Source organism: Falco naumanni, chromosome 6 (assembly GCF_017639655.2).
Source record: "Falco naumanni isolate bFalNau1 chromosome 6, bFalNau1.pat, whole genome shotgun sequence".
NCBI classification, from domain to species: domain Eukaryota; kingdom Metazoa; phylum Chordata; class Aves; order Falconiformes; family Falconidae; genus Falco; species Falco naumanni.
Window position 1 is genome coordinate 13,420,266 of NC_054059.1, and position 24,152 is coordinate 13,444,417.

The 24,152-nt window shown below is 38.1% G+C and overlaps 1 protein-coding gene across 6 annotated transcripts in view; it reads right to left on the reverse strand.

Moving 5' to 3' along the window:
• Nucleotides 1-24,152, reverse strand: part of ADGRB3 (adhesion G protein-coupled receptor B3) — a 466,435-nt gene that overhangs the window by 80,743 nt on the left and 361,540 nt on the right. For all 6 annotated transcript variants that reach the window (XM_040598982.1, XM_040598983.1, XM_040598984.1 and 3 more), the window contains 3 exons: nt 20,553-20,679; nt 18,777-18,880; nt 15,171-15,273 (listed from right to left, as the gene is read on the reverse strand). In XM_040598982.1, the coding sequence (XP_040454916.1) occupies nt 15,171-15,273; nt 18,777-18,880; nt 20,553-20,679 (334 nt within the window). The remainder of the gene's footprint in view (nt 1-15,170; nt 15,274-18,776; nt 18,881-20,552; nt 20,680-24,152) is intronic.

Consider the following 24,152-nt stretch of genomic DNA (forward strand, 5'->3'; position numbering starts at 1 on the left):
CTTAACAATGTGAAAAAGTGGTCAAGTGTAGAAGGACAAAACGAGCAGGAAGATCTCTGCCTCTTGGGAAGTGAAAGAGAGGCAGAAGAGAGGGGGCAGGGGAGAATGGAACAGAGAATAATTTTCTTCTTCTAACATGTAAATCCTTGAGGAAGTTGCTTCTGTCAGACCACAGGTCAGACCACTGGGCAAACTCCAAGGGGCCAGGAACATGGTGGGTTCCTCTGTAAGAAATGATCTTGAAACAAAACCTGCCCAACTGGCCAGAGCCACTGAAGATTTGAATACTGTGGCTGGATGCTGCCTCTATTCCTTATGAGTTCCAGTGCCTTGCCAACACCAGAAAATTGTTCTCCATTGAAATTCAAACACTGAAGAAAACCCTACATGATTGGAAATTAAAGCCTGCATTTTGTAAGCTGCCTTCTGTATTTGAAAATGGAGAAGACCTGTGTAGAAATCTCTGAATTCCCAAATGCCAGCTTTGATCATAATATTGGATGACAAAGAAAGCAGGAAACAATATCAGGGAAGCAAAACAAAGGAAAGGGTGAGGAAAGTCAGACTAAAAGTAGATCAGAAATCATAAAAGCAAGGTAAGCAATGAACGAAGAAAGAAGATAAAAGAAATAAGGGGAAAAAAAGAAAAAGAAAACAGAACTGATGAAAGAAGAGACTATGCAATGATGATTTTACTTTCTTTAATTTGAAAACAGATTATTTCTTTCCACCTGAAGGGGTAATCTCCACTCACTATGAACACTTCCTGCAAAAAGGAGATAGGAAAGGACAACGCGGCCTTCAAAACCAGGACCTTTCCCTCCCCATGCCACACAGCAGGGCCTGTGTACAAAGGTTCTTGACTCCTACCTAAAGACAGCCTGGCTGGAAGATTCTCCCTGTCTCCTTCTTTCTGACAGTCAGTGACAAACATCATGTCTATGGAGCTAAAGAAGTGCTTTACTCCTGCCCAGGAAATTACCTGCATTTTTCACAGTATTAGAAAGTGAAATAATTTTACTGTGACCCTCTTCTCAAAGCCAATGATAGCACAGTTCTGTTTTCACAAGGAAGATATTCCCTTGGACCAAGAGCTGGTGTTCAAGAGGAGAAGAATGGGTAGCTATCTGGTCTACTGAATGTGTTGCCCTGCTGTTCTCCACTCAAACTCTCCATGGCCTGCAAGGCACTGCACATAATTAAAGATGGAGTAACTGTATTGCTAGTAACACATTATCTTAGTTTTTAGCAATTTTTTCTTCCTAATTAGAAATCATTAGCATATATAAATATTCTTTTGCCAAAGTGCTTTGAGCTCTGTTCCAATTTAGATTTGGTTATTTTGAAAGGTAAATAACCATAAAAATATTAAACAAAATGCAAAGTTGCACATAAAGCTCAAAGAAACATACATGTTTACTATACAACTTCAGATTGAAAGCAATTTCTACTGTATTGTGTTCTGTGTGCGTGACTTCAAATTGTTCCTAAGTAACATAATTATCATTAACTGAACCTAGGCATTTTATTATATACAAATTATGACTTATTAATTAATGCATTAGTAGCATTTTAAAGGAAATAAAATCCCTTCAGTTATTTTAAATCATTAACTGCATGGCTAACCACATGATTAACTCCTGCCTCTATATGTCAATGAGTCTCATATTAAAAATGTAATGTATATGGGATGCAAACAGTTCCCATGTAAAACAATATGTACTAAGAGATGATCTGCAGAAAAAAATAGTATCTCAGTGGGAGGAGATGGGTTTTTATCTGGCACAGAGCTATCTGTGTGGAATGCACTAAAATCAGTGCGGAGAGTATCTTAGGGAAAGTAAGAAATGTGTTCCACTCATTGCAACCACATGCGTGGCCTAGTAACTCCTAACACGTAAATCCTTGAGGAAGTTGCTTCTGTCAGACTGCAGGTCAGACCACTGGGCAAACTCCAAGGGGCCAGGAACATGGTGAGTTCCTCTGTAAGAAATGACCTTGAAACAAATCCTGCCCAACTGGCCAGAGCCACTGAAGATTTGAATACCGTGGCTGGACGCTGCCTCTATTCCTTATGAGTTCCAGTGCCTTGCCAACACCAGAAAATTGTTCTCCATTGAAATTCAAACACTGAAAAAAACCTACATGATTGGAATGTAAAGCTTGAATCCTGTAAGCTGTCTTCTCTATTTGAAGACGGAAAAGGCCTGTGGAGAAGTCCCTGAATTCCCAAATGCTGGCTTTGATTATAATGCTGTTATTTGTACCCATCTGTATATGGAGGTTGCGACCTTTCTTTTCTGGTACGTATTTCACTGGCATACCAGCTTTTGAGGCCCACATATTGAGGCTCTAATCTGACCAGCGTGTGGGGTGCTTGGTGGGTAACACTTCCAGACCAGTTGGAAACCTCTGCTAATGCAAAAAACCAAATTAATTCCTTGATTCCACTCATGTGTGACTGTAATCAATAAGAGCAAAGTCTGTCCCCTTTACAACACTACTGCTTCTAGTACAGCTTTTCCCAGTAGGCTATAGTACCTCCCTTGTACTGCTGGGTGGAAACAGCATCTTTCTTGCTCCATTTTACCTGACAACGAGTTTCACATCCAGCCTTCTTCCTAACATCCACCGCTTCTCTGTACCAATTAACATTTCTAAGGTTAAAGTGCACAGAAATGAAGGCTGAACCATCTTACTACAGCTGAAAGAGTCCTCACCACTTTCCCTCACTCCATGCGTCTCCAGGAGAGCTGGTGGATCTCGGTGTACTGACACTGGGAACAGAGGGCAAGGCTGATACATTTACTGAAGCTTCTCCCTATGGGAGGGGTGAGTATGAAATAAGTTGAAGTTCTGACTGGAAGGAGAAATAAAATAAAAATGTTTATCTCTGTTGATAAATCAAATTGAAAATCTGTTGATGTTGGAAATACTCCCAGAGCCTTAATGATAGGTTTATTTTTATCAACAACAATAATTAATGATTAATGCTACATGTCTCTCAGATGCATCTTGGCAACTAAAATTAGCAAGTATAAAATGTTACATTTTAAATTCTATACTTAGCATGGATGCCTTCTCCTACAAAATCTCCCAGACTGTTCCCATGTCCATCATGCCCTGGATGACATGTTATAGCCAAATTACCTTTGGAAAGTTCATCTGTATTCTCTCTGCTCCTCTGCTGGGAATTCCCTTAGTGGATGCTCTGTGATCTGCAAAGATCAGATAACTTTGCCTGCAGAGCCAACCGCTGAAATCAGTGCCATCCTCTGTGCACACAGCAGCATCTCCAAACCAATTGTACTGACAGGATTAGATCATTGCAGGAAAGCCGTCTTCCCTTCCAGATGCCAGAAGGCACAACAGTTTTTAAATTTTAATTTTTTTTACTGTATTTGCAAACTGGATAATGTTTTATTATAGATCTATTATTATATTTTAGAAGCTACTGAAAATAAAAGCTTCTAATAGACCATGGTCAGAGAACCAGACTATCGCAAGGGAATATTGTGCATATGGGTCTAACAGGAAGCCTGCAGAAGAAATACGCAAGGGACTGCACTGAAAGGCTACTTATTTTGTGCATTCAAAAGCATCCATTTTTTATTCCTTCTTCTTCAACACCACTTAGATAAATTCCTTCCAGAAGTTTAAGCTTTCATAGAGCACTAAAGAGATTTCTGCTCACCAGTTTCTAGGGGAGACAAGTGAATCCAAGTGACCCAAACCAGTCCTTCTAGCTGATATGTGATGACAGGTTTAAATATAGAGAACAGAAGGACCATGAGCTGAGATTAGCAAAGCCCATACAAATTCTTATTATTTAACACTAATACAGTGTAACACTAAGAGATACCAAAGTCTATTTGTGCTAGGTGCATTATACATGTAACTTGAATGGAAACCCTGCAAAGTGCTGCTTTGACAAACCTCAAAGTGCTTTTTCGGCTCTGCTTTGCTTATCATACCTATTCACTGAACTATCGAAACCTCAGTGATCTGAGACCTCCCGGGGCTCAAACACACAATCAAACCATCAAGCCATAACAAATGTCAGCTGAGCTATATCAATGACTGGTGTGCATGTTCCTAGCCGTGACAACTGCAAGACAACACAATTTGGCTTAATTTTGATTTGTTTCAGGCTTTGCATTTGCTACTGGTAAAATATGTGCACAGGGATTAATGCCACAACTCAGCTTTGAAAGTTTCCTATTTGCAATTGACAATTTCCTAATAATTAAAAAAGACGCGTTGATTGTTTAATAGCTAATGTTTAACTAGGACAGCTGTGTTCTTTAGGTACTCATGGAAGTGATTAAATCTTCCCACTAAGGTTTTAAAGTCTGACTAATATATTTTTACTGGTCTTAGGCACTGTTGAACCTTCTTTCCAAAAGGAAGAATCCTTTAGAAATGAATGGAAAAAAGACACTTGATCAAGTTTAAACTCTTACACATTTGTTTCTGGAGTGATTTTATGGGATGAAGTATATGAATAGCTACAAGAGACAAACAGTCTAGCAGCAGTGCTTGTCCATCATTAACGCTGCCTTGATATTGAGGTCTAACTATGATTCCCAGCAAAACCATTTTTCTTCCATTGTAACACAACTCTGTGGGATCATTCAGTTCACTGAAACATTATTACTAGTCTGTATTTACTTCAAAAGATAAGCAGTGCTAAAATTAAGGTTTTCTATCAATAATTAAATTGCTAACACTCAAGCCTGAATTCTGATTGACTTGACATGAGGATATGCAGTAAAAAACAGACTTGAAAGCCCTCAAATAGAAGAAGTGTAAAATCTCAAAGCAAATAACAAGAGCTTTAAAATTAACTCCATCTTTTTAAGTCCAAGTTTCAATAGCTATAGGTTCTGACACATTGGGCTTTGTTGTCCTGTACGGCTCAGCTAAGCTTGTTAAGGAAGACATTCTCATTCTAGGCTTTTACCTAACTTCAAGTGGTATTCAAAGAATTACAAATCCATTTACATTTCCTAGCTTAAAGAAATTATTTTACAAATATGGGATAGGTTAGAGATATGACTTTTTATGAAATGAAGAGCATAGAGAACAAATTATACACCATGCTAATAAGTAGAGACAGATATGTAATCACTTACTAATGGAACAACATTTTGTGCCAACCTTATTCATACTTCCTTCCAACTGCTGGACCCCTTCTGTCAGATATATTTCATTTTTCTTCAGAAGAGAGAGATACTAACATATTTTCCATCCTGTTTTTAAACCCAGAAGTCTAGTGCAAACTGAACTTTCTTGACATTTCAAAAATTCTATCAGTTTTAACAGCTTGAGGCCTTTTTATTACAAACATGTACATTTCCCTGCAGGGTTCTGGAAATCTTACAATTACATTCATTAAAAATGTCCATGATTATAGCCCAATGCGTGCTTCATAAATTTACCTTTACAGTTTCCTTTCAAGAATTATCCTGAGCATAATTTTCTATTGAATTCCACGAAACACCCACTTATTCATCCACCATGCCAGTTTTACAAAAATTGTGACAAAACCATCAGAAGAGAAAAATACTAGAACACAGTTACTGTCAATTTTTTCAGTACCAGGTTTGATGTCTATAGTGTGACTCATTGAGACTCAACATAATAAGCATGTATGTCCATGAAAACAAATATAAAGAGGTCATGCTTCAGCAGCAGTCTAAAATTAAAGGCACTGCGTGCATTTTTTACTAGTACTAAGAGGATCTCCAGGTACATAATTTTGGGTCCCTAGCCATACCTAGGAGTCCCTTTGTTTGACAAGCTGAGCATCCCTTTCATGACAAAGTCCTAATGTAATCTAAAGCATCTAACAACATCATTTTTTCTCATGATGTAATAAATATGCTCAGGCCACACCTAGTGAATGCTGACTTCAACGAGTTCAGCACACAGTGACCACAGCTTCTTAGAAAGAAAAAGCAGGAAAGGTCAGAATTTCAGTGATCGTCTTTGGCTTTTCATCAGAATGTTGGTCTTGGTCTAGAACAGAGATTTGCATTCTGCGTGTCCCACTTCCTGTGAAATTTCACTTACCATCACCTTGTAGAAAATCTAGAAAGTGGAAATGAGAAAGAAACTCTATGCTTTTCCTGTTGAAAATTTGCTACCTGTAGCCAGGCAAACAAGATTCACAGGGAAAGAATGAAAAGAAACTTGGGATCTGCTCCTGTCATTTATTTTTTTTTTCTCCAAAGGCAGACAAATATAAAATGAATAAACAGGCCTGGACATAGACACTGGAACCGAAGACCTTAATCTTAACACCTAAGAACAATTATCATTTTATAGGAAGTTTATTTTGGTAATTACTTAAAGTCAATTGCAAATTAAGCTATCTAATAAGGTACGGGGTAGATTAACTCACAATTGCCCAGGGCAAAGCCTCTTGTACATCTTCAGTGCCTGGTTTTGGCTGCTGTTCAAACAGCATCCTGGACTAGTTTGATTTAATCTAGCAAAACATGATCCACTGTTTTTTTGGTGGGGGTTTTTTGTTTTGTTTTTTTTTTCCAGTTGCTGCAAAAGCAAGAGGGACTCCAGCATGAAGAGTGAACTGATTCACTAGCAAGCTCTGTTTTCAGAACTGAGTGTACTTCAGCCATAAGTAAGAAGCACAAACCCTACGATTCATTTTCATACCGACTGTTAAACCACCTCTGCACCTGAATCTCCCAACTTCAATGTGACATTATTTCTAAGGCTTTAAATTAGAAGTAAACTTAGGGCTAGAGAATACTTTCATGTACAAGAATCACAGGACTGAGCCCATACCTTTTACAGAGTGATGTATGTGGTGGTTAAGGAAAGAATACTCATTTTACAGCTTCTGATCAAACCGGTCTGAGAATCAGACCAATCCAATAGTCATTCCCTTCTAAAACACTCTCATTGACTTGACTGCAAGATCTAGGGGCCTAAAAACTCTGACCTAGGAGAATACAAGCAAAAAAATGTAAAAGTGTACAAATGAACTTCACAGTGCATGTCAAGGTTAAACCATACCATATGTTCCGAAAAATACAGACACAACAGGGAGTTGTAGGGAAGTATAAATAAAAACCACTGCAATAGGTAGATAATCTTTTGCACCAAATTTACACTACTGTTCCTTAAATGATAGTCTTTTAAAAGAGACTCTGTTTTGGAACGTGTTTCATTTTGTTACACAGAAAAAGTAATGATATAATAACTACTGTATAGGGCACAAGATTTACACCGCATTTACCTCAGAGTTGTATTTTTGAATGTATTATTTTACCAGATATCTACATCAAAAATACCTTACTGTGCTTCTGTATCTGTTTTTTTGTTTGGTTTTTGGTTTTTGTTTGTTTTTTTTTTCCTGTGACAAATGGATTCTATGCCTATATTCCTAAAAATGGTAATCCACATAGGAAAATCCATGTAGGAAATTTATCTTTCATACTAGAATTAAAATGACTGAGTAGCTGAATGCTGATTTTTGGTGTTACTGTTGTGTTGGTTGGGTTGTGTTGCTGATTGTTGGTGTTACTGTTACATTATTACTTAAACTGTTTAGTCTTGTGAAGTCTATTCTTATGGTGTCTTCATTTAAAAATCCTTTTTACTATTATCACCTAGAAGTGCTTATGTTTTCCTCTTTATTAAAACTAAGACCATGTAAATAAAAGCAATGAACATTTAACTGTTTATAGGTTGATCTACTTTCCATTGACTGCTTTTCTATTTCCACTGAAATTCAACAAAGAAGCAAAAGAGAAGTAGAAAAAAGGTGTGAAGCCCAAAATAGCTGCTTGAGTCATCAACAGATTGTCTGAAATTATTCAAACAGGTGTTTGTGAGAGAATGAGCTATTTTACTCCAGGCTGCGAAGGTGAATTCTAGAAGGGAAAAAAGTACTCTAAACAGGTCCTGAAGAGCAAGGAGGAAAATGCCCACCATTTTGGGAAGAGTATGACAACAGAGGGTTACCTCAGGAAAGTCTGAGCTATGCGTTTTTTTTGTGGTAAGGCAGAACACCAGAGAGACACATGCCAGCACTAAGCCCAGCACCACAACCAGGGAGGAGAGAGTAGACTACACCTGTGCAACATTCCTCAGCACACATGTGCAATGTGTGGTTGTTTAGGGGGGTGGGAGAAGAGACACTAGAGCTGGCACCAGTGTGAGTCATAGGTCAGACACAGTCTTTCATGGGTAAGCTTCAGTAAATTTTGGATTTCCAAACTAACGCCACTTTTGCTTTTCAGAATAAAGCTCATTAAAATGAGCTCCAATAAAGTCTCTCACAATATTCTTGGAACCAGACTAGACAACTAGATGGATGAAAAACTGGATGGATGGTTGGCTTAGAGTACAATGGCTCATGGGTGCAATTTACCTGGAGACAGATAACAAGCAGAGTACTGCATGGGTCTATCCAGGGACCTATGTTTAATGTCATTGAGCTGGAATTGGCAGTGGAGTGCTTCTTCATATAGTTTGTAGATAACACCAAACTGGGGGACCACACCATTTGCCTAAGGGCATGGCTGCCATTCAGAGAGACCTAAACAGGTTGAAGGGATGGGCGGTGAGCTGAATGTGAGTCAGCAGTGACCTCTGGCAGCACAAATGGTTGACCGCAGTTGGGGCTGCATTAAGAGAAGCACAACCATTAGGTTGAGGGATTGTCCTCCTCTGCTCAGCACTCATTAGTGTGTCTAGAATAGTGTGTCTAATACACTTGGATTGCCCAATACAAGGAAGACTTGATAAACTGTAGTGACTTTAACAGAGGCCACCAAGATGCTTGGGAGCTGGAACACGACTTGTGAAGGGAGACTAAGGAAGGTGGACTTGTTCAGCCTGGAGAAGACATGGCTTCAGGGGCATCTAATAGCAGTTGTCAGTGCCTGTGGAGAGGTCATTGAGAAGATGAAGCCAAGCTCTTCACAGTGATGTGTGGTGGGATGACAAGGGACAATGGGCATAAATTGAAACAAGAAGAAGTCCAGACTAGATAGATATATGGGAAAACATTTTAGCCATGAACACTGTCAAGCAGTGGATCAGCTTTCCCAAGGAAGTTGTGCAGTTTCCATGCCTTTTCAAGACTTGACTATATTAAGCCCTGAGCAAACCATTCTGACCTTACAGCTGACCCTGCCTTGAGAATGAGGTCAAAACCGATGATCTTCCAACCTGGACAGTTCTGTGATTCTATAGTTCACAGAGCTCTTAAAAAGTTTCTGGGGATTGCAGGCAGAGAGTACATGCTATCTACCCAATTTCTTCCCTGTAACCCACTTACAATGAAAATGTCTGTTTTGTTTAGAAATAACGAACTGAATTAGAAAGTTGATGTATTTTGAGAATCAGACTGGCAGGCACTTTTGAGAAGAATGTTACTTTCTCCTCCGAGGCAGGTAACAGTAGCATGAGTGACAATGTTTATTGATCTTGGGTAAGAAAGATATGCTCCCAGAAGTTCTCATGAGAATCTAAATGCAGATAGTTAATTCAGCTGATGTTAATGGCTTTTGTCAGAATTTGGAGGGGTAAAAGAGTGTTGCTTAAACAGACCTACTCCTAATAAGAGTTGCTCAGTTAAGTGGACTTTTCTCCTGTTGTTTCTGAGTTCCCAAACACACAGCAGGCAGATGTTAAGGTGCAGCGCACTCTGACTGCTGACCTATTTATTGGTGTGATTCTGTGATGGCTAACCCATAGCAGAGACTCTGTGGCTCAGCTGTTCAAAAAGCTATAACACAAAGAAAGAAATGACAATCAGCAGAGTAGGTGTTGATTTGGAAGTTGGGTACTGGCAAAAATAGAACATATTTTCCTGGGTTTCAGCTGCTGAAATGAGGGGTATTCCCCTGAAATTCTCTGGGCAAGACCTGAAACACAGACTGCTACTGCCTGGCATACTAAATTCCCTGCTTCCTCATTGATTTTCTAACACAATCTTAATGCTGTGTTAGCATCATTTCTCTGTCCATTCCATCTGCTCTAGGTCTCCCTTGCTGTTTCCTAGGAGATATATTGTTACAATGCCTGCATCTGTAAGGCAGCAGCAGATATGGGGGCAAGAACCACATGGCTGGAGGCAGCATTAATACCACCTGAATATCTGCAGGTTCTCAGGGGATCCTGCCACCCACTGTTTCTCAAAACTGGAGGGAGCTCTAGTTAAACAGTTAGCTGCTTTAGAGCATCAGAGTGCTGTGGGAATGGGAAGTTATGGCTTCTCAACTCCTTTACGCTTCCATTTGCTTCTTTCAGCCTACAACCTCTATTTAAAAAAAAAAACAAACAAAAACAAAAACAAAAAAAACCCTCAAAAACCAACGAACCAAACAAACAAAAAACCTAAATTGGGGGTATTTTTGTCCAGTCAGCCTATTTAGTGAACATTTAAATCTTATTATTTACATAATTTTATGGGGGTTTTACTTGTTCATGCACTTATCAAAACTACTGATTGTTTATGTTATGTTCTTTAATTGGTCAGGACATGGCTTTTTCATATCCTTTCAGGTATGATCTAAAAGACAAATTCCAAAATGTAATAGTAAGCATAATAAACTCAGTACTGCAATTAAACAGGGGTGACACAGCATATCAGGGTTGCTAAATCTTGCCTTGTGTCTTAATGTCTTCCTTGTTCTTCCCTTGGTAGGCACACATACAACTGAATATGGCTAATAAAATATACAAAGTCCTATGACATTTCTAAAAATATGCCTTTTTCTCACAAGTGACTCAAACTCTATCAACAAGCTCTTAAGTACACTCAGAAACAGACAATACAGAAAATAATTAACTTTTGCCCATATGTAGAATGAATTCCATGATTTATTTTAAACTGTGTTCATCTTTGCTTTCTTCACAGGAAAAATAGGTAAACAAGAACTTTTACATCAAATAGCTAATGTGTTTTTATTTAGGCAGAACTGTGAAAAAAATCAAGGTATTTTCCGAATGTATGGAAAGGAAAGAGAATTTATTAAAAAATCCACATAATGTTAATCAATAATGTATTCGGCGTAGAAACCTATTCATTAAATGGGATCAGAAGCATAGTAAAGATTTATAGCTAAAGCATTAAAGGTTCAAATATAGAAGAAATACAACCATTTTTCTTGATGGCAAGAAGAACATTATGAAACATAATACAGAAGAGTTACCTTACAGTGAAACCTACAAATCACTGATAGATATTTCCTCAAGGAAAACTGTCAGTCTCTTCAGAGTAAATATATAACACTTTTGTAGATGTTAGAGACACCTCATAGTATTTGTGAAAGAACAGATATTTGAGATGTTAAGTTATATATGAAAAGTGTTACCCTTCCTTAGTTCAGAAGGCTTAATTTCAATGTTACAATGAAATTCAGCTGTTAAAGGGCTATCTCCAGTGTATCAATTGCATACCCTCAAATTTAAATACCATTATGTAGCTAACATTTAACACAGAAAACAAGAGACAGAAAGAAATACTAAAGTAAATTAATGTGCGTCTCATGCCTAGCATAACACCAAATATATTTAAGCACGATAATTAATTAATTTCATAATATTCTTATAAATTCAGCCCTCAGTGACCTGTATTTCAAAACAGGATCTGACAAAACAGAAATCTCTTACACAGTCTAAAACATTAAGAAGGCTTTGAACAAAGTTCTCCAATTTGAAAGGTTTGGGGAAACATTTTGAAAAAAGCAGAACATTTCTCAGCTATGTCTTTCAATAAGATGCACAACACGTTTGGCTAAGAAGGAATAAAGGATCAAGGCTTTTCTGTTGACAAAAAGCTTTCTTGCTATCCCAATCCAGATCTTCTAAAAGACATCTACTCCCCTCCATGCCTCCCATCACAAACTATTCTACAGCAAGCTAAAAAGCCCAATGACCTAAACCTCTGGTATAATGTTGATATCCTCAAGTTACTGAAGCTGGAGAAAAAAATCACTTTTAAACAGGCAATATTAGAAATGGAAAAGCTATGGTAGCTTGAAAGAACGTAAACCACTTCTGCATGTCCTCTGAAAATAATTTGTCCATTTCTGCCTGTGGGAAATACCATGATCTTTTTTACTGAAAAGAGGCAGAACTTAGTTGGATCACTTAGTCTTCACTAAAAGAAGCTTTTGTAAAAACATCGAGGATATACTCATCCTTCAAAGACTGAAGCTAAACCTGACATGCTAAGTATCTATAATTTACATAAACCAGAAAGAAAATAACAGAAAAACCTGCAGTTCTCCAGACCAAGAGACACAAATTTTTTTTCTTTGTCACAGATGTCAGTGGGCATACTAAAATGAACCACAGAATTTTCCTGGAGATTGAATAGCATTGAAATGAATAGAAGTAGTTGGTGTAGTGTTTAATGGTGATAGAGAAAACTACAAACTGAAAACAGACTGACAATATGCTGTTTGTTATAAATACACCTTCAGTACGCTTACTTTACACACTGTTCAACTTTAAACTGGAATTCAGCTTTGATAACATTTACAAGCACCTATTCTCAAAGGGAATATACACAAATACAGAGCTGGGAACAATTCAAACTCAGAAGCAAAGCCAAACTAAAGCATGGAAAAAAGAGGCATTCTTCAAATTTGTGAACAGCAGCATCATATGGACATTAACTAGGTGCCTCAATAATATGAGAACAGTATGAATAATATGAGCAGAGTACAGACTTGGCCTATCATAGTTCTCAAATTGTCTCTGATACATTAAAAAAACTGAGCTTATCTTCTTGTCATAAAATACCACCTCATATTCAGGAAACAATTTCTGCTGACCTGAGTATTACATTGTCGTGATAAAGTATTCCCCAGATTTCTCCCCAAATTTTAAGACAAGCACTAAACCCTCAAATGGTTTAATTTCTAGGCAATAATAAAATCTCAGAAACAAATCTAAAATGTTTTTTTCATCTTAAACCACAGGTAAGGACCCGATTTGCTTTCTGAAGTTCCCATTTACAGATTTAATTTTCCAGCTGAGCAAAATGAAAACATAATTTTTCCTACAGATGTCAGTGTTGTAATCTAGCTCTGTGGACTGAAAATCAAACACTAGCTTCCTCTGGCCATATATGATCTTTGAAAATAAAAACTTCATAACTTGAATTCAAATGCATCTAATGCCAAAACGCATCCCTACTTACAAACATACTGAAGTCATACCTGGATCTGACCACTTTAATTTGAATAGGTTTTTGCTAAACAGTGACTTTTGCTGGCCATTTTGTGGATGGTGCATTCACAGGCTAGCCTGTTGGAGCTACCATATATTCACATATCAGTGGACATAGTGCTAGAAAGATTTTTGGCCTGTAACAAGGAATATCTTCCTCTGTATAAAAAGTGTATTCTGCATTTGATCCATTAAAGGTACTCCCTGGCTGGAAGTTCCTGCATGGTACATATATCAAAAGCAAAACATGGACTCAAAAAGAAGACAAGTGTTGTAAAAGGTGGTATTTTATAGTCATATTTCAGGCCATATATTCAAAATGTAAATTTTGTGATGTGTTGTTTATTCTCTCTATTATTTCTTCTGAGCACCTCCGTTTTTAGGATCTGCTGTTCTCAGATGTAAGTCAATATAATATCACTGTACTTTCAGGAGTTCAGGAAGCAGATGTAAGGGAGCTCAAGGAGATTAAGATTAAAAGAAAGTAACTGGATTAAGAGCATGTTTTAGTCCAGAGTTCCCCGAGTCAAGCATCAGAGAAAGTCTGCCAGCATACCTAGAGAGCATGTTATCAAACACAGTCAAACTGATGCCCTCAAACTCTGATTCCGCAGTGGCTATATACACAGGAACTTTCAGCTGCTGAACCACATTTTTTCTTGAAATACGTAATAAAATAATACATATGACTATGTATGATGGTGCCGAAATTCTAGGGAGGCTTAATCCTTCTGCACTCTGGCTTTCTGAAGTTGCTTGTGCATTTCTGACTTTTTTTCCCCTTAATAAAATCTGTAAGAGTAACATGAGTTTCTTCTGCAAACCCATATTTTTTTTGTTTATACCTTTACCAAAAAATTAAAGCATATTAATACCTTAATTTTAATAATTTTGTTAAATTTTATGTTGGAAATGACTGGTTTGGGTATGTTTTACAAAGTACAGCTGTGTGACTTGCATTGAATTTATGTGACTTCTGGCAGCTAAACTTCTAAGCACACATTTGAAAAAAATAAATTAATAACTATAGGAATAACTATAGGTGTGTTGTAGAAACAGCAGTTATCCTATAGCAGATGATGAATGTGTTTCACTAGATATTGGAAAAATTAAGATGAGCAGTGCATTATGTACTTCAATGCAGTGGGATATGGATAAAGAATTAGTTTACAGCTACTTGCTTACTACAGACCTCAACAGCATTTTATCACAGTGTCCTGTTCACTAATTACATCCTATTTTCTATTCCAAGCTATCATGTAGCCATAGTTAATTTGAAGCACTTATTGCCACCTCTAAAAGTTGCCTAGCATCACTAGGTACTGGGTGATGCCTCAAAACACTGACACAGCCCTGCTTTGCAGGAGAGGGACAAATAACAACTACGTTCAGAAAAAGTCCGAGGACAGATTAGTAATAAATCAGCAATATATCACTAAGCAAGGTATGCAGGGTTATTACTTTCTTATAGCTACATCAGTCAGAGATTTAACAGTCCTATAGGTTGTTATGATGACTGTTTCTGCACATTTTCAAGAGTAGTACTCTAACTTCTAAGCAATTTCTACTTGCCTTTGAGTACCAGTGTGTTAATAAAAAGACAAAAACACTATAGGACAATCCTATTACAACTATTATAATGAATCGGAATGTGTGCTTTTGATGTTGAGTCTTTGAACTTTTTTGCTTTGAAATTTAGTTACAAAACATAGAAGTCTACCACAGAGAACACAGATTATCCAGAGGGAACAATACCAACAGGGATTTTTTGAGGGGGAAAAAAGCCTACAAAAGACAGTAAATATTTTCCCTTGTCTGTTAATATTTTTTTAAAAAAACCCAAGTCCTATGAGTATAGGACTAAATGGATGTAATTATTTTAAGCTAAACACAAGTAAAACAAAGTTATTAATATTTAAGGGCAAATTTAATAGAATCCATCATCATACCTTGTTATGTGTCTGAGTTTGTCCAACCAGGATAAGGATATTTGATGAGATAATAGACAGGCAGAAATTTATTAGGATTATTGACCTCTCAGATCTGATGTACCTGTTCAAATAAACAAAGAGAGGGTACAGCTTTTCCAAAAGGAAAACAACTAGTAAGTCATACAAAGCTTTGATGCAATTCTTGCATTAAATATTGGAGGTACTCTGAAAGGTAAGAGCTCTCTTTCAAGTGCTCAAAAAGAGTATCAGGGAGCTATCACATTACAGACATAACAACCATGATATTTTGATACCTGTTCTGCAATTCCCTCTTAGTATCTTGGTATATTTTAAAAATAATTATCAATGTTTCTTTTAAAAACTGCTGGCAACACAGTTCTAACTCCATACTGATAACGGGCTTGCATGCATTCAATGTCAGGAACTTCTTATGCTCCCTGCTCATCCCTGGGAATATCCACAGCTGGAATAGACACTCACAATAACTAACTTCAGCAAAAATATGGTGATTTACATAAACAGAAGATGTGGCTCATGATGCATAAGTAAGATGCAGGTTTGTTGATGATACTATGCCAGTGCATTTTGGAACATGTTATCCGGATAACGATAACATTAATCTTGAAGTACCACCACATTTACAAATTAATTTATATGAAGAAACAATAATACTGTAATATCTTCACCGTCATAAAATCTAATGCCAAAAAATAGCTGTTTGTGCAGAAAGATTAAATTATAGCAGTAAGCATCACACAGTCTCTCTTGCAAACTTATCATACTCATTTTACAAGTAAGTTTAACATGAAAAAGTCAAATAGTCTTATCACCTATTTCCCTACAAGACACTAATGCTCTGATTTTTCTATATATGGCCTTTTATGTGCTGTAGGACAGAAAGAGCATGGTTATGGTTTCAAGTGAAGTACCTTACTGACCTGATTTTCATAGCTGCTACCAGAGTAAATGTTGACTAATGAAGTAAGTGAAAGGTAAGGGTGCTCCATTCCTCTGAAGACCATGCCATATTCTATGACCTATACTATATGCTTCTCACTGGAGCTTAGTTAATATTGCTGTCTCTTCCTGAGCTGTACACCCATCGCTGACACTCTGACGAGGTCATAGCAAAGGATGCTGAACCCATGAGAAATGCTGAACTTTGAACATGAGATGAATTGTAGTTGCTTATTCTCAGCTATACACAACATCACTACATTTTTTAGTTAACAGACAAAACAATCCTAGTACCACAACCCACATTTTTCCTTTAAATATAAATGTTTTTAAGATTAGTTCTATCTGTTTGAAATCAAATACAGAAAGTCTAGTGCCTTCGAATGCACAGTCAGTATGCTTCTACTTCCCAACTTGTTAACTATTGATTCACCTGGGGTGGTTCCCAACACTGAGTATCTATAGATTATAAAGGATCTTAGTGGTTGAGTAAATATAGTGCAAGCAGGAGCTCATAGCATTGACTCAAACAGGGAAGGTCTTAGTCTTTCTGCCAGCCTGCTATTGATGAAAGGAAGGGAAGGGAAGGGAAGGGAAGGGAAGGGAAGGGAAGGGAAGGGAAGGGAAGGGAAGGGAAGGGAAGGGAAGGGAAGGGAAGGGAAGGGAAGGGAAGGGAAGGGAAGGGAAGGGAAGGGAAGGGAAGGGAAGGGAAGGGAAGGGAAGGGAAGGGAAGGGAAGGGAAGGGAAGGGAAGGGAAGGGAAGGGAAGGGAAGGGAAGGGAAGGGAAGGGAAGGGAAGGGAAGGGAAGGTAAGGGAAGGGAAGGGAAGGGAAGGGAAGGGAAGGGAAGGGAAGGGAAGGGAAGGGAAGGGAAGGGAAGGGAAGGGAATATTAGATTGACAATGAATTTATTTTTCATTTTGAATTTTCAATTGGGTAGATCAAATCAATCAACCGTAACAGAATGCTCAGACAGGCCTTCTTTTGACCAGAATACCTCTACCTTATATCACTTCTAAACAGGCCCTGCCATTCAGAGGGAAGGTGGGTGTTCCAAAATATAAATAGAGACATAAAGCCAAAATATCAATTTTATCCCTACCCCCATATTTATATATATATATATATATATATATATATATATATATATATATATATATATATATAAAGCATATATACATAAAATCTTCATTGTCTGGATTCTCACTATAGCTGGTTGCTATGTGCTCTTGAGACATGTGTTGAAGGCAAATTTTAATGATTCAAATGACAGGCCCCTCTGTTGTCATACTACTTTCAAAATATCTTACTGATAGAACATTGAGATCTATATGAGGTACCTTTTCTTCAGCTGGATGCAGAACCTGCACTAGTTCCATAACTTACCATATACATTTTTTTTCTCTGCTTGAAAGTTACCATAATCATAGAATCATAGACTGATTTGGGTTGGAAGGGACCTTTAAAGATCATCTAACCCCAACTCCCCCGTCACAGGCAGGGACACCTTCCTCTAGACCAGGTTGCTCAAAACCCCATCCAACTTGACCTTGACCTCTTCCAGGGACGGGACCTCCACAACTTCTCTGGGCAACCTATGCCAGTGTCTCACCACCTTCACTGTAAAAAATTTCTTCCTTATATTTAATCTAAATAATGGAGAACATCAGTTCCACTGAGCATGACAGTATTTCCATCCAAGTGCTAAATATATCAGGGACTGCAAAAATAACATTATAATTCTTCAGATGGGAATTATATCCTGAAATAATCTCATTCTTAGCTTTGACAGACAAGAGCTGTTAATTTTTATACTTGTACATATAACTTATGTAACTCGATATTCTATATTTATTACATATATTTTTGATCCTGTGAGTCTCTGTGGCTACATAAGAGAATGAAAGAGATTAGGGTGTAAAATTATCATGCTCCTTTTAAAAGCAAAGTTTTATTGGTTAAGTTTATGTTACCCTAAAAACTATTGTTTTTTCCCTGTGTTTCTTCTTACTTGCATAAGAACTTATTTTTCTTTTACTATGGAAAAAAGCTATATGAGAACCCATGTTCACTGTTAAAAAATATTTTTTATTTACATGACTTTTCCTCATACTTTTCTACTTCTACACTAAGACATGCTATTTCTCATCACAACTCAAATTAATTTACTTCATAAATATCTATTGTACTTTTAAGTCAATATATTATTTTAATAGAGTAAACTCGGGATGGAAAGAAAGTCTATTACTGGAATGTAGAACCACACTATTTGAGACTACTTAATTTTGTGACCTTCATTGAAACTTATAAATGAATTTGATAAACTCAAAACCATTTGACTGAACCTCCCTAAATCTGCAATATCTGGCGTGGCACTTTAATATGTCATTTTTATCACATAGAAGTTTTGTATTAAAATGTAAATGGAGGAAAAACAGTCAAAGGTATAGGCCAGAAGCCTCACATGAAACATGTCATATAGAAGAATCCTGTAAAATATTATTTGGCACTATGAATACCCCACTGAAAGAACAATACCATTCACACTGAGGTGGGGAAAGAGAAGAGCACCTAATGTGCTCTTTAAATATTAATTCAACTTTATATAACTATGCATTCACATTCAGCTTTGTCCATCCATTACATACCTCCATAGCGCTGCATAGACAACTGCTAAGGTGATCAAGGCCAAGCATGAAAGACCACTGCCTACTATTAAGGTCACTGAGGGTGTACCAGATGATTCCATGATCTGTAGGTTACAACAGACAACCATGAAGAAAAAAATCCTCCAGCAATTAAAACAATCAAAAAAAAAACAAAAACAAAAACCCAACAAAAGCAAAATGATAAAAGCAGTCACACTGTCACAGATAGCTTTAGTAATATTACTTATGAAGCAGAAATCAACTTAATTCCAAAACTGATCCATACATAACTCTGAGATCTGCTTAATTATTGGTACATTCCTCAGGGACCTTTGAGCTTTAAAATGTCTTGCAATACCTGCATGACATTTTGAGAAATAAAGTTGTAATATTACAATGTAATAGGAGACTGTGATGTTAGCAGAAGTTGAAACTACTTCCCAGATAAAATTAATTAAAATATATATTTCTCTTGAGAAACAGCAATGTTTAGAATTGTGTGTTAAACAAACAGCTTGGTTTCACTGTAATGTATTAAAGATCATGTGGTAAATTGTCCCAGAATTCGATTCATGCTTGTTGCAGAATTACCAAACTTTCTGACTTTTAATAACTTTGACTTCAATCCACTATTCTCACATGCTTAATTTCCTTGGGCCTCTGTCTAAAAGGAGTGGCAAGATATCTATGGCAACAATATCACAAGCTTTCTGTAAAGAAGCTTCAAATTTAAAATTATTTAACTTATACTCTGTGTATTAATAAAAAATGAAAATAAATAAATGACCTTGAAAATCCCTGCTGTAAAAGAAACTATTATCGCCAAATATCAGGTAAGGTTTTTCCTCCATATGTGAATGTGCTTATGGTCTGAAATTGACATGGTATTTGCTAATACAAATGGAAAAAAGATAGATCTGAAAGTTTTAAAAGATAGCGTGCCTGGTTTACCAAAAAGCTTTTTAGAGCCTCAGGGATGTATCGTAAATTACGTTTATCAAGATACCTTTTGTCACCCAAATAGGAGGTAAGACTGATGTACTTTTAGGCCAGATCTCAGGGAGAAAGTAACATTTTATTTCAACCACTTTGTTCCAAACTGATCTACTTTGCTGTTAAAAAGAGTCTGAACATATGCTTCCAAAACCAGGAAAATCATGCTTTAGCAGGATAACTTCACAAATATTTGCTTTTTAGCTATTTTTGCATTCAATAATATTGGGAGTGTTTGCTTGTACACTTAATGCTGCCTCTTTCTCATGAAAACTTGATTATTTTTCTTACATCATATCAACAGACTACACAGAATATCTGTGCTGAAAATGTCCAATGCAGATCTGCAATCTGTTTAACTACAGTATCTAGGGTTTTGCTACCAAGAGCAGTAATAAAGCCCTGTACATTCCCCTGGAAAGGCTTGCAACCTTTAAAAAAGCTTGTTGAGTGGATAATTGTTCAATACAAAAGTTTTCAACACATTTGCATCACAATTAGAAGGCTTTCTCTGAGAAATTCAGAGCCTGAGAGCATGCAAATTTCACTAGGATTTAGTTATATCATAGAATCTGGAATTCATTTCTCTGAGACACTGTAGACACCAGGAGACCGACGTTTGCCTACCTGCGATATTAAACAATTGCTCAATGCAACGTCTGAAATATACCTGAGAGGAAAGCTCGACCAGCTACCCCCCCCAGCCCCCCGCAGCCCCCCCGCTATTGCCTTTTGCATTAAAACTGGATTTTCCTCCCCCCCCCACCCCCCTTTGTTACTTACTATTTCTCTAGGTTGCTGAGCCAAAATGGCGAAGGTAGAGAGACGATCACATAAGCATTTCGTATGGGATGCATCGGTAAGCACAGTTTTACATCCCTGGGTGGACCAGGTTCCCAAAGAGTCGTTCCTGCAAAGGAGAGAGGGGGGGTGGGGGTGGGGGAAATGGGGATAATTACGCCTGACGGCCAATTCCGTGCGGAGAAAACGCAGTTTAACCGCGAGGAGAGTGTAGTCTAGTTCCCGGACAGCGGAGAGGTACTTGTTGTGGGGCAGGACCGGCCCCGGCGCCCCCGCGGCGCGGCGCGGCCGGGCGGGGAGCGGGCGCGGAGCGGGGCGGCGCGGGGCGGCGCGGAGCTGTCCGGCGCGGCGGTGCTGACCGTCCGGCCGCTGCGCTGCGCTGCGCGGAGCCCCGCCAGCCGCGGCAGCAGCCGCCCCCTGCGCTGCCAGCCACCTCCGAGCCTCCACAGAGCACTGCGAAAAACTCATCGGGGGAAGAGGGGGAGGCTTGCTCGCGCTCTCGCTCTCGCTCATTCTCTCTCTCTCTCTCTCTCTCTTTTCCTACCGGCTCTGTTTCTGGCCCTTTTGTAAAAAATGTGGTGGTCGGTAGTTGTAGTGTCTTTTTTTCACACACACCCTCCGCCCCCCCAGCCCCCCCTCCCCCCTCTTTCGTGTGTGTGGCTAGGTTAAAGGCATATGGTTCCCAAACGCCTGTCTGGGTTATGCCAATTGGACCGGGAAATGCCGGATCTTCTGTTCTGACGTCTATTTTTGCTGAGGATATTTGATTTTTTTGGTTGTTGTTTTAGTGATCAGCCTTAGAAATTTCACCCTGGAAACGGCAGCATCAGATGCCTCCAACTCTTGCCTTAGCTCCAGCAGAGGGGTGGATTTCAGTACAGCAGCACACAACATCACCAAAGAGACACGAGTTCGCCCTCCAGACATCACTCAATCAACTCGCCTTTCCCCAGCTCCCTCCCCCTTCCTGATTTCTTTTTCTTGGGGTGGCAGCAACACGCTAACCCCAAGCCAAAGCGATCATTTGCTGACACTTTCCACCAACCGCCCCTAAACAAAACAAGATGATTAACACAGCCCCCGAATTCAATTAGACATTCAATATGCTAATGCGAGGTCTGAAACCCACCCCAGCAGAACAATAAAAATGGTATCAACCCACGTTTTCTTTGTGCAGGCAAAGAGAGCGAGGGAGAGACAAAAAATCATTTCTCCTTTTTCCTGAACTGCGGGGGGGGGGGGGAGGGGGGGGGGGGAATTTCTATAGGAAAAAGGGGTAGGTTGCAACTAAAGCAAACCTATTATCTATTACGTGTCATGTTTAGAGAACAACAACTGGGTTTCTTTCTTCTTTCCCCCCCTCCTTTCATGTCCAGGGAGCAACTGCAGAGACTCTGCTGCCAGCAGCAGTGCGCGCGCTGTCAATTCCTGTCCATTTCACCTCAGGTCACTAAATGACTTGAAAAAAGAAAAACGAAGGTGGGAGAAACAAGGTGGGGGAATCATAATAATTTCCGGGCCCTCTGATCACCCTTGTTTCACCTCTTCTGCCTTGACAACCCACCTCTGTAAGTGATTCTACATGCCAGGGCCCTCATGCAAAGGCAATTTGTTATCCCAAGCCTGCTCTTGGAGAGCAGTTCACCCCAGCCAACCTCGGCATTTTGCACCACTAGTTTTTGAACACACACCAGATGTAACCCTTACACACTATTGTCTTCAGAACAGTATCCTGTAATAAACAAAACAAACAGCAACCAAGGGAAACAATTGAGAGAAAATCATGAATTCCTCAAGCCACTAAAGCTGCCTGTTAGCTTTCCTTCACAAATTGTGTCTTTCAGAGAGCCACAGGCTAAATCAACTTCCACTTTGAAAAACATAGTTACATATTCTAAATTCTGAAGCATTATCTTCTGGACAACTTAACCAATCTATTTTATTAGCTTTCCTGTCTCTTATTTTATTGTGACACATATTTAAGGGCATATGAAATGCATTTATCTGGGCTGATTAAATATTAAATAACGATAGCTTAAGAGAAATTGATGTGTTTTAAAACAAAAGGATGTTATTATTCATCCTGAGAATAAGATTTAATATATTCATCCTGAGAATAAGATTTAATATATTGAATCCACTCTATGCTGAAAAGTGCTGGATGCACAATGCATACAAGTTAGCACCAAATCCTTGCAGATGCTGTCCAAAACATAGAGTTAGACAAGTTCTATTTATAAAAGATAGAAAACACAGAGACTGATTTAATTTAAAACCAATCATCTGTTACAATTATAATTATATTTAAATTAGTATAAATCATGGGCAGTTCCCTAGGTTTAGAGGGGTTCATGCTGTTCTTCAGGTCACTTGTGCAAATACAAAATTCCATCATACAGTAACTGAGAAGCTCACTGTTGTACTGTATCACCAGGTATTACAAATACACTCCACCTTTTTGCACTTCTTGAATACTAATGAAAATTTCAGAGGAATTTCCAAAAGCGCTCTGAAATGAAGAAAGTGCTCTAACTGAATATAACAATACGACATCCATTGACATGGCGGGAGTAGAGTCAGTCTAGTATTGACTCTTTTTACATCTCTGTTCATTTTTCCAATGGTACACTTCAATTTCTTGCCTAGCAGCATTATATTTGAATATGTACCAGATGAAAATTCAGTGATTAAATATGGTCTCTCTTTTCTAACCAATGCAGTTAAAAAATAATAATAATAAAGCATCTTTAATAAATATATTTGTAGTCTGTTGAAATAATGGCTGACAGAAGCTGTGCAGAATGTTATACTAAGCCCATGAAGGAGACATGTAACAATGAGCAGAATCCAGAAAAGAAGTGTTACTGCAATTTGTTGCACACTGCTCATGCATGCAAAACAGTAAATGTATGATTATAAACTCACTGAGAGATGCTGGACTTTTGACTTGCTGACATAAAATCAGTATTTCTTTTTAGGTATAAAGTAGATAAGGGATGGAAATATGAAGTTAAATGATTGTATCATATTTAGTACATCTCAATGCTATACTTTTTATGAAGTCCTCCATCTATGATCTGTCTCTCTTATAATGCAACTCTTCTGGGCCAGTCATAATCTGCCTCATATTTGAAAGGTTTTTTTCCTTTTTGGTGTGATTTTCTTTGACTACATGTCTAACATTTAGGGTTATCATATGAATATGCAAAAGGGTACCTATTAGTCCTGTGGATCTTTCTTGTTATGCAGAAACCTATAAAAGTGTGACAGGTACTATTAACACATGCTCTATTTATATCAAGGAAAATTATCAAACTGAAAATAGGTAGCAAATATAGATGTAGGATCATGCCCATTATTGACAATTTTGTACAGTTTCGCTGAGCTACAGATGATTTAATCAACCTGGCAGAATTCCCATGATATAAGCATAGGAATTCCCAAGAAGGATAGATTCACCATTGCAGATCCTGTGTCATCCTGCAGCTGAGGCAGGGGAGAAAGCAGGGGGAGCAGAGAAGCAGGGGGAAAAGTCTAAGTAGGATGTAATACGGGCCCGTAAATTTATGGCTAATATGGCAA